At 40.8% G+C, this 17,343-nt stretch overlaps 1 protein-coding gene across 1 annotated transcript; it reads right to left on the bottom strand.

The window, feature by feature from the left end:
* Nucleotides 1-2,407: 2,407 nt before the first annotated feature.
* On the bottom strand, nt 2,408-9,335 carry Abra (actin binding Rho activating protein). The gene is made up of 2 exons (XM_041637649.1): nt 8,615-9,335; nt 2,408-2,989 (listed from the first exon to the last, which is right to left on the bottom strand). The coding sequence occupies exons 1-2, from the start codon at nt 9,268-9,270 to the stop codon at nt 2,512-2,514; spliced, it is 1,134 nt and encodes a 377-aa protein (XP_041493583.1). The 5' UTR covers nt 9,271-9,335; the 3' UTR covers nt 2,408-2,511.
* Nucleotides 9,336-17,343: the final 8,008 nt, after the last annotated feature.

Raw genomic sequence — 17,343 nt, 5'->3', positions numbered from 1 at the left:
AATTATAACTTTACCATGAAGAAATGGCTCTGATAATTCTACATTCTTTCTGCTGATAATTGGGACAGCAGCTGGTGTTTCAAAGGGAATAAAAAAAACCAAAAACAAACTGAGTGTGGCTACGATCTCATCTTGCTAAACATGGGAGGAGAAATGACCCCAGGCTCGGAGCTTCCCTTCTCAGGGAATGAGCAGAGGGAGCAGGAGAACGAGCCTGGGAACCAGGCATCAGCAACTTGCAGATACTCAGGTGGAGGCCATAGAGGGCCTGTCGGTACAGACACTAGGGAGGACTGAAAACCGAAAGGAAATCCTTGGGGTTTGAGAGATCAAGTCCATGCTACTAGGGATTTAGAACCATATACAATATGATACAATTATTTTATAGACTTTGTTATTATAATAGGTCTTCCCTTTATAAGTTGCTTGTTTGCTGAGCTTTCTTAGCATATTTTCTTTTTGGTGAAAATGTTTTATAAGTTTTCAAGTCTGAATTTCCCTGTCCTTTAGAGAGAATATTTTTTTAATTTAATGTCAGGAAAAATTATAGGACTAATGGTCTTAGAATTCAGTATTAAGCACAATAAAATAGAATAAGGTAAGAAAAAAGTCTACAAATAGTTAACCCAATAAGTTGCTAGAGTACTGTGGTGAAGCCTTGCAGGCTGCCTGCCCAGATGCCCCTGACGCATAGCATTTCCCTCCAAGGATTCTAGTTTCTGACTCGTTAAGCGTTATTCAGAAGAATTAATGACTTTGCTTTCTTAGCAGAAGGGGTAAGAGTTCTCAGTCCTACAGAATCCCAGCACACCTAGAGTGATTCCTGTACCATGAGAAATGCTGAGAATCAGGAAAGCAACGTCTTTGAAAGACAGAAGCCAAGCAGGGTATGGATGTGATCTCACTTTGCCACGCACGAGGAAAAGGGTTCCCAGGGTATTCTTGAGTTCATACAAGTAGACCTTTGAATCCTGCCAACCTGTAACCTGCAGAGCTGATGACGTGAGCTGAAGCCTTGGATGAGATGCTGCTTCTAGGAATATCGCAGCTTCAACTCTGGTTTTGTTTTATTCCCAACAAAAGAAATGGTTTGGAATCTAATCCAAATAATCATACAAAATAACAAAAGATGTAGCAGCTCTTACTCCGCTGTGTTCTCCTCAGCTCTGACTTGGTTCCCACTGACAACACACGTGTGTGTCGTGCATGGGGAATTTCACTAATACTAGTCATGACTAATGACTCAGAAAGTACAGAAAAAAGGTATACGTTTCCTTTAAAATATTGGAATTCTCTGAAGCAATCATTCTTGGCAATCTCTAGTTTAATCTGCAGCTTGTCTAACATGGAGCAGTTATGGATTCCTGTTATTTTGAGATATAATTGGACCTTTTTGTATTTAACGCAAAGTATAACTTAATTTTAGCAGCTTTCTTTGGTTTTTGTTTTGTGTTTGTGTGTATGTGTGTGTTGAGTTAGAGAGAGAGAGACTTATGTTTTGTGGCCTTTTCTAGAGAGAGAGACTTTTGTTTTGTGGCCTTTTCTTTGTTGGTACAGAAAGGGGAAATGTATCAGTTTTAAATTCAGTGGTTCTGTAAGATTTTCTCCAGTGAACATCCACTTCATAGAATTTCTGTGTTTCTTGTTTGTTGCGCATCTATTGCATCATGGAAGCAGGCATTACTCATCAAGGCAAAAATCAACCTTGTTGATGAAGCTGAGCCCCCCACCTCCACTCCCTGGTCATGTGCTGTCTTTGTTAGTCATGAGGTCGCCGATGGCATCTGCTTCTATGCGACTTGCTCAAGTCGAAAGAGAAAGGCTGACTGAAGGAACTTCTTAGTGAGTGCCTACTTTTGTTTATGCACCAAAGGTGATCCTGTAACTTTTGAAAGGACTGAGGAATATTCTGGTAAGTAAGAGTGTGCTTCCTGGGCAGGTCTGAGGCTCAGGGTCTGAGTCCTCACATGTTATAAAGTGGGAATATTCACATAGAAGCCTTTAATCCCAGCACTAAAGAGAGGTCCACATATCAGGAGTTTGAAGTCACCCTTAGCGAAATAGAGTTTGAGAGTTTGATGCTAGTTTAGCCCAATGATTATCTTTTTATTTTTATTTTTTTTAGAAAAAAGGCAATTAAATTTTATCCAATTTAAATGAATTTTGCCCATAAAAATGATTGCTATTATGATGTTGTTCTACGGTATCTAAAGGTCAGCTTTTTTAAACCTGTATTTTTAAATCTAATAATTTCATTAATGAAGGCCAAATATTTTTGTCTAAAAAGGTAAGTGAAATTTCAAACATCAATATACTGTGTTTGTATTAAAGTCTGTATACTTCTAAAATGTTCTGAGTGTGTTTTATTGCAATCTTTATGTCGTAACCTCAGAAATAGTACCAAAAGCCATTTGTAAAAAATCATTTAATATTGATAACAACATTCCAGCACAGCTTGCCTTTGTCCTTACTATTACTACATTATTTCACTAAGTTGATTTCCCTGAGAACTTACTCAAGGAGAGTAATCAGAACATGGTCGTCTCTGCCTTGCCATAGCATCTCCCCCTCAAAGTGCACCAGTCCGTGTTTCCTGGCACGCATGAGGATGCCCACCACTTTATCTGAAATGCGAACATATCTATCAAAGAGTTCTCCGAAGGTCACCTGGACCTTGCCATCGCGTCTGTGGCGAGCCATGGTGCGGATAACGAAGCACAACTCCATGATTTCCCGATAGATGTGTTCCTCGGCGCGCTTGGCCCTCTCGGCTGTCTTGCTTCCCTCCTTGGGACGGCCGTAGCCCTCGTCTCCCTTGTGAAGCCGAGTGGACATGGCCAGGTCATAGTCAAACTCCTCACTGAAGGGATTGAGCTTCTGCGACTGGATGTGTTCATCGGCCCACTGCTGCCACCTCCCTTTCAGGCTGTCCACTTGGCTGCTTTTCCGGTGGGCCTTACAGTTGAGTGTCTCTGTGTATCTGTTCGCCCTGAAGGAGAGAAGGTAGAGAAGCAAGGTTGACACACGAACAGCAAGGGTCAGTTCCCTTTGTGCGTGTTAAGTCTTTATAGTTCCTGCTATAACAAAAATGCATGTTACTACTTACAAAGAAAAAGGGAAAATTTTCCATCATTCTTACTTTATATCCTAGGCTGTTTTCTCTGTAACATCGATAGATTAAACACTAATGATGATAAACTCATGTTTAAAAAAAACCCAAAACCTTGCTCACCTATAGTATAAAAGTATGTTTCTAATACGTTTTATGTTATGAACATTCCTGAGCTGGAACCAGTTCTCTGGGCTTCTGAAACTAGTTATTTCCCAAACATTTATTTGGTACTACTATGCAGACTGGAGTCTTTATAGGATTGTGTTGGGACCGTTTGGAGGCCTGGCCTCCAGCTGCTCTTCCCTGCTAGAGATCTTTACTTTCCTTCTGATTTGAGTTACTGAAAGCTGTGTCAAAGTTGTTTACCAGCTCTGCTTCACGAGCACGTGTTGCCTTGCCTTGAGGATCCGAGGATAAGGTTTTCACCTGTTGGCCCACTTGACTGTTGGATATATTAAGCCTCCATGATACTATTGAAGAAAGGGCTTCTTACCGGTGACTAGAGGTCCATATCTCTGTCTCTGTGTGTGTGTTTCAACCTCCAGCCCCTCGACCAAAGCTTGCGAACTGCATGGTAGTGCATAGGCATTGTGCACTGCAGAATTGTGTGCATTTTCCCCTTGAGAGCCGATTTACATGCATGTTAGTAATGTACACAATTTTTTAAGACATCAGGTTGCACAAACAGAAAACACTTGCTGACAGTAAGAATACTGAATGATGGGTAATATTTCAGTCAGCTGTAGCGATGAGGGAACTGAAGCCAAGAAGATTACAGACTGCCCTAAAGACAAAACTATTAGATGAAAGACTAAAGCTGGAATTTGAAGCCAAGTTAAGACACCACAAGAGGTCAGAATGAAACTCTTAAGAAATACTACTTGAGGCTGGGCGGTAGTGACACAAGCCTTTAATCCCAGCACTGGGCAGGTAGAAGCAGAAGGATCTCTGTGAGTTCAAGGCCAGTCTGGTCTACAGAGCGAGTTCCAGGACGAGTTGCAAAGCTACAGAGAAACCCCGTCTCAGGAAAAAGAAACTAAACTAAACAAAACTGCTTTAGTGTATAGCAGAGGAAGAATTCTGCAAAACCGAAGCTAAAAATGAGTGTGATATGCCACCAGCATTTAGTGATAGCATGTAATAGATGGTTGATTTTCAAAGACTGTGTGTGTGTGCCTGCATGGGTGGAGATGAGGGTGTGTGTGTGTGTGTGTGTGTGTGTGTGTGTGTGTGTACCTGCATGGGTGGAGATGAGGATATATGTGTGTGTGTGCATGTGTGTGTGTGTGTGTCTGCATAGGTGGAGATGAGGATATATATGTGTGTGTGTGTGTGTGTGTGCGTGTGCGTGTGCGTGTGTGTGTGTGCGTGTGTGTGTGTGTATACCTGCATGGGTGGAGATGAGGATATATGTGTGTGTGTGCATGTGTGTGTGTGTGTCTGCATGGGTGGAGATGAGAATATATATGTGTGTGTGTGTGTGTGTTCCCCTGAATTTTGGAATGCATTGTTTCATTAGAACTACAAACCCAGTTCTTGAAACAATGCATTGTGATAAAAGATGCAGACTCAGTTTTCAAATCGCTAAATTTTGTACTTGAAAAACTCTGTTGCTTCTGTATCTCCAATTTAGTAGACTTTATCACTTTGTTTTTCTTTGTAAAAAAAAAAAAATTACCCCATCTTCCTAAGGCAGCCACCTTTATTCTGCGGAGCACTAAGTGGCCTCATGTCTGGAAGCATAGGAACTGAAGATATGAGTTCTCTATCAGAGGCTTGACAGGACTCTGAGCACTCAGAATTCACTGCTCTCGACTCGAGAGTGCACCAGGTTTATCTGTCAATGTACAAACTTGCTAAATTCTGCTCAGATGGCAAATGGACCAGTGAATCACAGTAACTGTTTCTAAGGTATTCCAGTCCCCTCCCCTGTGGTCCCAAGCTCTGTTATGTCAGGATATCCCTGAGTTGATGACACTCATCACATCATCCTGGTGCCAGGAGACAAATGTTTGCTCTCCTTCCATAAGGAAGAGATTGATGCAGCCCACCATGAATCTCACCAGATCTGTTTAAGTACAATAAAGTCATCAGAGAAAGAAACAGCATCCACTAGATGGCGAAATTTCACTAACTCCCACGTTGATGTTTCAGAAAGTCTTGTGACTGGTCTCACTGTCCCTTAGGACTGGAAGGGAAGGCTCTGATGTAACACTTTCATAGCCATATGGAGAAGAACATGCAGCAAGGTTAACTGGGGAAAGCAGCAAACAATACTATACAACACAAGCTTATTGCAGTCCCTTAAGTTTGAAACAGTTCTAAAAGTAGCACCACATTGAAGTGGACTAGATTTTACTCAGCCCCACTGAAGAGAGCTGTCACCCCTACGCCATCAGCTGCCTGCTAGCCTTCCCAGTGTAGAATGCAAAATCTTGGAACAGTAAACGTATCCCTGAGAGCTCAGTGGTGAAGACAGGTGTAATCTAATGATCATAGCTAGCTCAAAGAAAAAAAAATCTGGCGTATTTGAAAATGAGGATCCATCCAGCTACAACGCATGAGATATTTCTGAAGGTGTGATGCAGTAAAGTCTCATTTGCACAAACTTGGAAGCTAACTCCTGGCTGCTTAGCTACTCCATCTGTCCTTAATGATACCACCTAAGCTCTTTGGGTAGCCGTTGGATAATGGGAAATGCACCCTAAAAGACATTTGCCAAGAGAATCCATGTAACATCAAGTTGCATTTGCAACTAAAGTGTAGAGGCACCAGGCTGAAGAATTCAGTGATGTTATGCACAAATGAAAAATATTACATTAACATCCAGGTGGCCAATTGAACTCATGACCTCCTTAAATAGTCTTATGTGGGTATCCTTATTTTGTAATTTTTATAAAGGGAAAAGGTATAGTAGAAAACTTTATGCTAGCATCAGGAGGCAATTTCTTTAAACTTCATGTTTTATGACTTTCTGGTTTTTAAGATGTAATTTCTGTTTTCTTCTTTGATTTTGGAACTTAGGTGCCCTAAGTATTGGAACTTAATATTGTTTTGGAATAAGAGTTAATGTTGGTTTGGAAATAAATCTATGAAAAAGCCATTATCTTTTAAATGAAGCATTTTCTAAATCTCATTTCATTGTCATATTGTGATTCCCCGAAATAAGAGAAAATGGAACAAAACAAAAATTAGAAAAGAAGTATAGCCATACGTGGTGGCACACTGCTTTAATCCCAGCACTCAGGAGGCAGAGGCAGGCAGATCTCTGTGAGTTCGAAGCCAGCCTGGTCTACAGAGTGAGTTCCAGGACAGGAGGGTTGTTACACAGATAAACCTGCCTTCAAAAACTAAATAAATAAATAAGTCTATTTTAAAATTGTAAAACACTTGGAAGGCATATGCTGCATAGGATCTTTTCCATGCCAACAACATCTTGTATGGATGGTTTTGTATCTTGAACTGTTAAAAGTATGAAAGGGCCAGGGTTAAATTGGAATTAGAAATTCTGAAGTCCTAGGTATATTTTAGGTCACTGAATACAATAATATCATGCTATTGTATGCTTTAAAGTTTCAGGTGAAAAGGGTTTAGATCAGTGGTTCTCAACCTGAGTGTTGTGGCCCCTTTGAGGGTTGAACAGCCATTTCACAAGGGTCACCTAAGACCATCAGAAAACACCTTTTGACTCATAACAGTAGCAAAATTACAGTTATGAAGTAGCAACAAAAAATCATTTTATGGTTAGGGGGTCACCACAATGGGAAGAACTGTATTAAAGGGTCGCAGCATTAGGAAGGCTGACAACCCTGCTTTAGGTTGATCTTTGCAAAGACAATACAGTCTAAATGGACAACAAGGAAATTACCATGCCACCCATAGTTTAGAAGACCAGCACTGAACTCACTCAAATGTTCTCGGCCTGTGCAGTTTCTCATAGCCAACAATTATTTCCTCTCTGAGAATATGCAAAATGATTAATCGTACCAGATGTGATAGGCAAAGTACCTTGGAAACATTCTTCCTAATCTGTCTACTCTAAAAGCAGCTTGCTCTGAATGCTGCTTTCCTACCTGAATGCAGCTCACTAGTTGTGTAGTGTCAACGTGGGAGCCAAGTTTACCATGGTTCTCTCCTTTGGGGAGTAACTATTTGAATAAGTTATTAAATGGCAATAAAATGAACAGAAAATAAAATGACCAGGAGTTTTATATATAATCTATTTTAATGGAATGGTTCTGGAAAGTTCTCTAATAAATGTCCTTCACCCGAATCCCAGCTTCAATATGACACGGGGCCTAAGAGTGAATTTCCTAGCCCACATTTGAAATATTTATGAATACAGTTGGGATATTTATGAAGAGAGATGGGTGTGCTGCCCCCACCAGACAGGCAGCGAGCGCCCTACTGTCTTAGAACCTAGGCTCCCTGGCCCACAACACAGGGAAATGCTGGGGAGGCTTGCTCCTCTGTGCATTGGCACTACCCAGGGACTATCAGTAGTTGATTAGTGGGTCATCAGGATCACACGTGCCAGGATTATGTAAAAGACAGGGCCTTTGTTGCTGGTCAGCAGCTATGATCTCTGTTCTCCTAACAAGCCTCCGATTCTTCCTACAAATTGGTAACCAATTCAAAGTCCAAGGAAAGCATTTTTACTAGAATGGGTGGAGGGAGCAGGGAGTAAATTCATCAAGCTAGGTTGGAGAGATGGCTCAGTGGGTAACAGTTCTTGCTATGCAAAAAAATGAAGACCTGAGCTTGAATCACATAAAAATAAAAACACATATAGGCATGGCCAATTCTGTAATCCCAGAACTGAGAAGCAGACAGGCAGATTTCTTGGTGCTCGCTGGCCAGCCAGACGAGCTTCCAGCTCAGTGAGACCTTGTCTTGTATAGAAAGGGGCCACAGAGCAAGACACCTGGCATACTTCTCCCGCCTCCACACCCCCGTGTAGGGGTTTGTGTGCAAACGGGCTTGCACGTACACACACACGCACATACATGCACACACACAAAAGCCATTATTTTGTCTCTTTTAAAAGCCTTCAATATAGTTGTCCTAAAACCCTGTACTTTGGAGTTCATTGAGATCAATTAAGCTGACGTCTGGCTTTATGCTAAGGGAATGCATTAAGGCAAAGCTCAGATTCAGCCTTTTCTGCTGCCCCACTTACTGTTCCTGTGACTTTGGTGTGTCTTAGTTTCTGGGTGTCTTCTTTTCTGACCCTATACTATACACATCAGAAAAGGGGTCAACATACAAATTGAACTCAGAAAGTTGGAGGATAGTGCTGACTTCTGTTCGCACTTGTTGGTGAGACAGTAAACAGCACGGATCAGAAGGGACACATCCTAAATTAGCACTCTCCTTCCAGGCCAGAGGTGTGCCTGCCCTAAAGGACTCAGTCTAACTAGCAATCCTTCCCTCCGTATTTCTACTGCTGGCTGGAACTCTTTAATAATTGAGGCACAATGAGAAGAGGATACAATCACTTACTGGGAGGGCAAGGGGCGCTTGATCCTGGCAGCAGTCACTGGCACCGCCTCCTGTTCGGGTCTCTCCTCCATGTCCCCTCCGTAGCCACTGTCCTCCGTGTCTATGCTGTCACTCTTCCACGTGGGCTCGTCCTGTTCCATCACTTTCCAGCCTTGGGTCAGCTCGGACACCAGATTAGTGCATTTTCTTCTCCGCGTTGGCGAGTCATGGCTGAGAAGTCTGTCAATGTCATTCTCCGGCTGAACAGCTTCAGGTGGACCCCCCTCGTTCTCATACTTGTGGCTCAGGTAGTTCATATCTCCTCCTCTCTCATAAGCCTTGCTGACAACTGTTTTGGTCACCTCTTTCCTCTTGATGTGGGAGACCTCGGAGGCGTCCTCTGAGGGTTGTCCACGTCCATGTCCATCTGGCTTTGGAAATGGAGGTTCGGGGGCATGCTGGTGGGGAGTGGGGCATGCCACTGGCTTAGGAGTGTGCGGTGGGTCATTGGTCGCTCCAGGCAGCCAGCCTGCAGGCTCCTGGGCCTGCCTGGTGCTGTTCTCATTTGCCCACTGCTGCCAACCGCGAGCCAAGTTGATAACCAGAGTTGCTGTGCGTACCTTCCGGAGGGCACTCTTGGCGGGCCCCGCCTCCCTTTCATTTTCTCCCGGAGCCATGCTACCTGTTTCTTCTCTGCAGGCAGTCTGGGTCCTGGCTAAGGAGGGAATGTGTGTGAGAGAGAGGCGCATGGGATTTAAATAGAAGCAGGGCGTGAGTGGGAAGAGGAGCCTGTGAGGGTGGAAACTATTCAAAGCATTTCTTGCCACGATTCGGTGCCATCTCCGTGACGGTGTTCTGTTTTTAAACCCTGACAGACCCCGTTTCATCACAGCAGAGGGACATCTCTGGTGGCAGAGGACACCGGTATGTTTCTTCCTCTCTTCTCCAAGTGCCAGGATGGAAAGTACTAGATTGCGTCATGCGCTCAGCTTTCTGCTTTCCTTGACCTTAAAAGATGACCCTACCATTTATAGGAGCATACAGTGTGTGCACAAATTGTCCAAGAGCGGCTTAGGCTTCCTCTCAGGTAAACATCTGTAGCCCTCAATAGAGCTGCTATTTGGTCACATCTCATAGACGAGTGACAAGATCTCTACTTTCCTGCAGGTAATAACAATGTTCCGAGAGATTGGCAGCTTGAGCCTCCTTTCCTTCTATAACTGTCAGAGAGAACCCTGAGAAAATTGTCTGATCAGTTCTTCATTTCTAGATGGAAACATTGAAACCCAGAGGAAATATGATCCAGATGGTGAAAGGCTAATTATTGTTTTCTATCCCCATACTGGGAGAAAACCTATTAAAATACATTAGAATACAATGTATATTAAGTCAGTAAACTAGTCTACTGATACAAAAAATAAATTATATTTTACACATCTTAGTATGTATCTTTTTATATACTTATCTACATTTTTTAAATCTATAACTGTCTAATCATATAAAGACAAAATCAATGGACACTCTGAGGCATGCTCTCTTATTTTATTTTATTTTTATACAAAGTATCATTACGTAGCTCTAACTGGCCTGGAACTTGCTGTGTACAACAGGTTGCCCTCATTCTCCTGCCTCTGTCCAGTGAGTGCTAAGCTTACAGGCATGTACCACTACACTGGGCTCCCTTTTTTTGTTGTTTTTAATGACTGACTATTAGTTTGATTAATATTTTCAAATTATTTTATTTATTTTTGAGATTATAATATAATTACATCATTTTTCTCCCCCCCAAACCTCCTATATATTCCTACTTTCTCTCTTTCAAATTTATGGTCTCTTTTCTCATTAATTGGTACATGCACACTTTGTGTGTGTGTGTGTGTGTGTTTGTATGTGTGTGTTTGTGTGTGTGTTTGCTACATGAACAAGTACAACCCGCTAGTCTATGTAATGTTACTTGTATGAGGCCTCAATCCTACACAAATAACTACAGGCAACTAAGGAATGCGAGAACAGAAATATTCTTCCCCTGGGAAGAGCTGCTCATCGATGGTTATTCAATACTAAATGATGAGCCTTGAAAACACGAGTTTCTCCTTGTTTTTAATAATATGAACTTCGTTAACAGGCAAAGACATTTGTTTGAACCTTCAGAACATCAAGTAAAGAAATGTTTCTAGAACTGCAAAGATCAGTCGTGTGGACAGAGACGTAGCTGTCTGCTCCATGCCATTAGACCAGATAAAAAGGTGCAGAGCTCAGCATTGAATAATTTATTGAAGTAAGACAAATAGAAATTCTTTTTTATTCGCCACTGCTTTAGGTTTTTAAAGTCTATCCCTTCCCCCAATTTTGACATGTATTCAACAGACTGATTGCAAAATATCGCCTGTGAGCGCTATGAAAAGTATCAACGTTAATTTCTTCTGATAGACACAATCACTCAAAAAAAAAAATGTGAGTTTTTCATAATGTCAGTTACTTGTGCTCTAGGAGTCAAACAATTTTGGAAGTGTTTGAAAAACCTCTCTGGAAATCTGTCAGAAGTGTCCTCTGAGGTCAGCAGCGTGTGATAGCATCGACAACACTGGCACAGAATCCCTCTTGATTAATTAAGGAGGAAATGGGATCACAAGGGTGGAGGACTATTATAAACAAAGACGAAAATCTGAGCCCACATTCCTGCCCTTCCTTCCTCGAATATCGATACATTACACACTGGTGGGTTCAGTGGGATTCCATTCCTCCCACTGGGCAGTCCTGGACAAAATGGGCTCCTCTGAGACATCCAGAAGCCTCGCTCAGGGTCGGGGTAATTTCCAGCTTGCAGAGGATTGCTCAGGTTCCCCCCTGATAAAGAGGAATGTAGAGGGGATTGTGAAGAGGGTTTCATAGTTAGCAACCACCACAGGCAGCTGCCTGAGGTTTGAGGCTATCAGCAGATGGTCTTGGGGGCAGGAGTAGCTCCTAAAGAGATCCGTTCATTCCTTGGAGATTTGGCTTTGATGGCAACTGCAGCCCTTCAGACATTTACAGAGGCTTTTAAAATTCTTTTCCTCTTCCTGTCTACTTTGGGCATTCCTGTCCTTAAGTAAGGTCTGCATGCTATCAATATTTTGATTATTGTAAAGTTTTAGATTCATGTTCTCAATCAAGGTCCAAATTCTTAGTAATTATAGATACTCTAATCACATGCTCAAAAGAGAACAAAAATAAAAAATGACAAAGATTTGAGTAAGTACTAATTTATAATGAAATCCTTATGAAATAAAACTGCTGGTGGAGATAGGGGCTTCAAATCATTATTACTTATGAAATTTGCCATATTGTCTTAGGGTTTTTTATTGCTATGAGACACCATGACCACGGCATTTAATTGTTCAGAGGCTCAGTCCATGATCATCATGACAGGGAGCCTGGTGGCTTGAAGGCAAATGTGATGTTGGAGCTGAGAGTGTACATTTTGAAGGCAACAGGAAGTTGACAGAGATTCTGGGTGGTTTCTTGAACATAGGAAACCCCAAAGCCAGCCCCCACAGAGACGCACTTCCTCCCACAAGGCCATACCCACTCCAAGAAAGCCATATCTCCTAATAGTGTCTCTCTCTTTACAAGATTATGCCAGCCAGTTATATTCAAACTACCACAAGTGCATCTTTAAAAACATATTGGTCGCCAGGGCTGGAGCCATGACTCAGTGGCGTAGATCAATTGTTGCTCTTGCGGAGTATTCCTGGTTACTTGTCAGCACACACATAACAGGCTACAGCTGTCTATAACTTCAGGTCCAGAACACCTAATGCCTTTCTCTGGTGTCCACAGGCACTAAGCATACCTGTGGTGAACTTACTTAAATGCAGGCACTTAAACACATGCAAACAATTAATATTGATTGAGTCATTATATGATTATATGAATGGTCATAGAAAGGGCAAAATGATATTTGTGCACAGCTCCCTTCTGAATCAGATCTGGGGCATCCTCACAGCCAGCAGTGTAAGGATGCTTTATAAATCCTTATCTGTCTAGCATATATAAAACAGTTTCTAAAAACTCTTATATTTGCTTGAGATTTATAGAAAATTATTAGATATGTACAGGCAAAACAATGATTAGTATAGTGAAGCAAAATAGCATAAAATAGCAGGATCCTATTTTTTAAGGCTCACAAATACTTTGCTGTATCTTTATGCCAATGTTTATGAGTTTATCCATGGGGAGACAATAAGGTTGTTTCCATATCTTAACTTTTATGAATAATACTATAAGCAGTATGACAGAGCAGCTTTATTTTTCCAAAAGATTATTTATTTTTATTTTGTCAAATACATATTTGTGTGAGGAAGTTGGATCCCCTGGAACTGGAGTTACAGACAGTTGTAAGCCATGTGGGTTCTGGGAATTGAACTGAGTGCTCTGGAAGAGCAGCCAATGCTCTGAACTGTTGAGCCATCTCTCCAGCCCCCAGATAGCCTTTTTCTTTTCTTTTTTTTTAAAGAATTTGTTTTGCTTATTTTTGAGAATTACGTAAAGTGTTTTTTATCGTCTCATTCCCCTCCCCACGTTCTTCCTTGATCTCCCACCCCCTACTCACCTAATTCCAAGTTTTCTATCTTTAAAAAAACAAGCAAACAAAAACCGTAAGATCCAGTTTATATCGGCTGACAATTCCGAGGTCTGGAACTTGCCTTGGAATGTGATCAAGATATCAGTTGTCGCCCAATTGAAGAAAACTGACTGTTCCTTACTCAGCAACAGTCAAATGTCAGTAGCTCCTTGGCTAGATAGAGGTGGAGTTTCATGTTCACCCCACTTTTCCTCCATGCTGGGAATTTGTCTGTCTTGAGCTTAAGCAGGACTTCTGGGCACAATCATAGTCTCTATGAATGAGTTCATGAATGCATCACCCTGTTGTGTCTGGAAAACACAGTTCCCTTGAGAGCATCAAGCACCTTTGGTTCTTACAATCCTTCATGCTCACCTCTGCATAGATCCCTGAGCCCTGAGGGGAAGGCGTGGTAGAGAATTCATTTATGATTGAGGGTTTCCAAGTCTCTTAGTTTTAAGAATTCATATATCTTAATGAGAGTGTTGTTTTATCTGCCTTGGGTGTACATCCAGGATTTTGGGGTCATATAGTAGTTGTATTTTTAATTTTCTTAGAAGCTTCCACAGTATTTTCCATAGTGGTGGTTCCTGTCCGTGATCTTGCAATAGCTGACAAGATTCCTTTATCAATAACCTAACCAACATTTACCTCCTGGGTGTTTGGTTAGTTCTTTAACAGGTGCAGTATTATAACCACTAGTCATTATAATTTTTATTTATCAGAGGGTTATTAATGCTTTCATATATGTATGATACATTCTTATGACATCTTTGAAGAAATGTCTGTTCAGATTCTTCATTCTTTTTTAAATTTCATTATTTGTTTTACTATTAGTGAGTTCTAAGAACAGTTTATAAGTTGTGGCTACGGACGTCTAACCTGACACATAGTTGGCAGAAATGCCAATTCATTGTGTTTCTCTTGCTGTGTAGAAGCTATTTCACGTGCTGTAGTCCCCAAACGGAAATTTTGGTCAGCTGTTCAACCATCACTGTTGAGGCAAATATCTAGGAGTATTTCCCTATGTCCCCCTTGAACACTTTATGATTTCAGAGGTTACATTTGTGCTTTTTGTCCATTTTAATTAACTTTATGTATTTTTAAGGGAAGTATGCAGCTTCATCTTTTTATATGTGAAAGTTTGTTTTCCCAAGTCTGTTTTATTGAAGAGACTGGCCTTTTTATTTTGCTCTGTTGCTGTTGGTGGTCTCATGAAAGTTAGCTGATGATACATGAAACTTTCTAAGCTCACCTTTTTGTTCAATTGGTCAATATTTCTGTTGTATGTCACTAACATACTGTTTTGGTTGTGTCTGCTTTGATTACAGTAGCTTTATTTTTGTGATTTAGATCAGGAAGTGTGATACCTTGGATTTTGTAGAGCAAAATTAATATTTGTCTTTTCCCTACTGTGAAGAATGCCTTTAGGATTCTGATAGGAGCTGTACTGTATTGTCTTTGTGTAGCATGGACGTTAAAGTGACATTAATTCTCCTAATCCATGAACAAGGATAGATCTTAATTTATTGTTTTTAATCTTTAAATATTGTTTAACAGATAGTTTTATAAGAATCTCTCACATTTTAGTTAAAGGAATCTTTTATGTCATTATGAAATGGGACATTGAGATCAGTTGATTTAGGTCCATAAAATAGGATTGGAGACAATAAAGATCAAAAAGGTAAGAGATCTGTATTTTATATGAACTCTTCCAATTCTTATAATTTGTGTGTGTTTGTACATGCATTCACATGAATGCCATAGTGCACAGCACACATGAAAATCAAAGGTCAATTTTTGACAGCCAGTTCTCTTCCACCACCTTGTGAGACAAAGCAACAGAACTTGGGGCATCAAGCTTGGTGATGAGTACCTTACCCTTTGAGCTACCCCGTCTACCCTTCCAATTCTTTAAATGCCAATTGGACTCTTTGTGTACATTGCTGGGTTTTGACCTTTGGAAAAGGGTTAAAAGTAAACACCCAAAGAACAAAAAGAAATGCTTTTAAAGAAAGAAGATGATGTTATTGGTGGTTGTAATCACAGTGTGCTGAGCAGTTAGTGGTGATCACCTGAGAATCGCTAAGTGAGCCTAAGCCGTAATATGATGTTAAGTTGTTGTTACTAAATTATTAATGAAGAACCAGAAGGTGGGTTTTGGGACCAGCCACAAACATTTGGCTAAGTGTATAGTTCCAGGCAGGAATTCCTCCTCCTGAGTGGGCTTTAAGTCCAGCTAGGTAGCTATTGGTTACCCTAGCATGCAGGTCACTATTGCATCATCTGGAAAATCTTGCCATGCTGTTCATTATTGGGGATTGTAAGTATTACAGATAGATAGCACTATTAATTGCTTTTCTCTGTAGGCAGCTTGCATAGCTCCTTCTAATACTTTGAGAGCCTGTCCACTCTGCCTTTTAGAGCAAAATGTCTTGAAGTAATTAATATATAGACTGCCTGTCTCCAATTTCCCCCTATTTTCCCTGAACCTTATCCAAACAGGTGCTAGCTTTACTATTTGCTAAAACTTCCCTGTCATCAGTGATTTCCACATTGCTAAATCTGAGGATGATCAGTTACTTGTCCTTAATTTACTTGTCCTATCAACACCTTCTGACCCAATAAAACACTCATTCCTCTTTCAAGTCCTTTGCTGGGATTCTGCTGTTTCTGTCTACACCACTGGCTACTACTTCTTTGTTTCCTTTATCCTCAGCTTCTCAATACTAGGGTGAGCAGAGCTCAGGCTACATGTGTTTCGCTGGTGGCCTCATTGCTCAGCTGCTATCTCTATGATGACAGTTACAAAATAAGGATCTCCAAGGTGATGTCTTTCATATGTATCTAGCTTTTACACTCAACAGTTTGCTAGGAGTTTTTACCGGACAACTGTCCAATGGCTCATTCAGCCTTAGTTTCAACATTATTAAACAGCAATGATAAAATTATTGTTCTAAACTGAGTATTCTCTTTACAGCTTAAAGTCAACTTTATTCTATCAACTATTTTGGAGTAATACTTTGTTGTTGTTTTTTTTCCCACATACTTCACATCCAGTCATCCAGCAAATCCTTTCGGCTCTATCATGTGATATATTCAGAGTTTGACCACTTCTTACCATCTTTACTGGCAGGAGTGACTTGCCATCTCCCTACACACACATCAACTCTTGCATGAATTATTACACAGTTTACTTAGCTGGTCTCTCTGCTCCCTCTCATGTCTACAATGGACTCTTTATCCAGATCCTTTATAAACATAGATCATATCTTTTTGTTCAAAACCTTTTGCTGGCTTTATCTTACCTACAACAACAGAAATGCCTCACAGTGATCTGCAATATTCTCTGTCTTCTCTTTAGATAGAGCCCTCAATGCCTGCCATTTGTCTTAGTATGGCTTCAATCACAATGACTTTAACTTGAACCTGCTTCAAGACTCATACCCTGGTTCCTTTGTTTTAGCCTTCATGATCTCCACAAAGCTTAAGATTCTGTGTTTGCATATTCAATAAAATTGCCTTCTAAACAGGACAGTCTCTTCAGCAGGAATACATTCTTTCTTCTAAAATACATAGTCTGGTTAAAACCCATTCTCTCTGAAATGGAGACTAAGGTATCCAGATACAGTGCAGTTTGAAGCAGGAGAGGTAAATAGGTACACTCAGTCTCTTGAAGTATACGGTCTTAGTATGAAATAAAGCTCTAGCCTGCAGAATGACATGGTCAGAATACATTTTGAAAAATTCACTTTTTTCATGGTGTGGAGGGTGATATAAGGATAGTATTTGGATGTGTAGAGGATGAGAAAATAATTAGTCAATGGTAACAACAGTGTAAACAAGACTTGATCACAGCCTACTCCAAGAATGTGGTACTTAGGGTGGGAATGGACAGGAGTGCTTCAAGTGAAATTAGATATGCAGGAGCCATTTAGAATTAGATGGCGAATATAAGAAGAAATGGAGGCCTCTGAGATGGATGACTTGCTAGGGCTTCTAGATATATAATGGTTATATATTCACTAAGATTGCTAACATAAAGGAAACAAGCTTTGGAACTGGACAAGTTATTGAGTTATGACTTGGATATATTGCTTTTGAAGTACCCATAGGACATCCAGGGGAAGTAGTTCAGTAGTATGGG

The sequence above is a fragment of the Microtus oregoni genome, unplaced genomic scaffold, assembly GCF_018167655.1.
Source record: "Microtus oregoni isolate MIOR12 unplaced genomic scaffold, Mior012 000053F_ref0000044, whole genome shotgun sequence".
Taxonomy (NCBI): Eukaryota; Metazoa; Chordata; class Mammalia; order Rodentia; family Cricetidae; genus Microtus; species Microtus oregoni.
This window is presented reverse-complemented; position numbering and strand designations above follow the sequence as displayed.

Excerpts from the sequence above, each read along its gene's own strand:
- Abra (XM_041637649.1), bottom strand. The coding sequence starts at position 9,270 with ATGGCTCCGGGAGAAAATGAAAGGGAGGCGGGGCCCGCCAAGAGTGCC. Across the intron at positions 2,990-8,614 it reads AAGCGCCCCTTGCCCTCCCA|GGCGAACAGATACACAGAGA; the intron begins GTAAGTGATTGT and ends TCTCTCCTTCAG.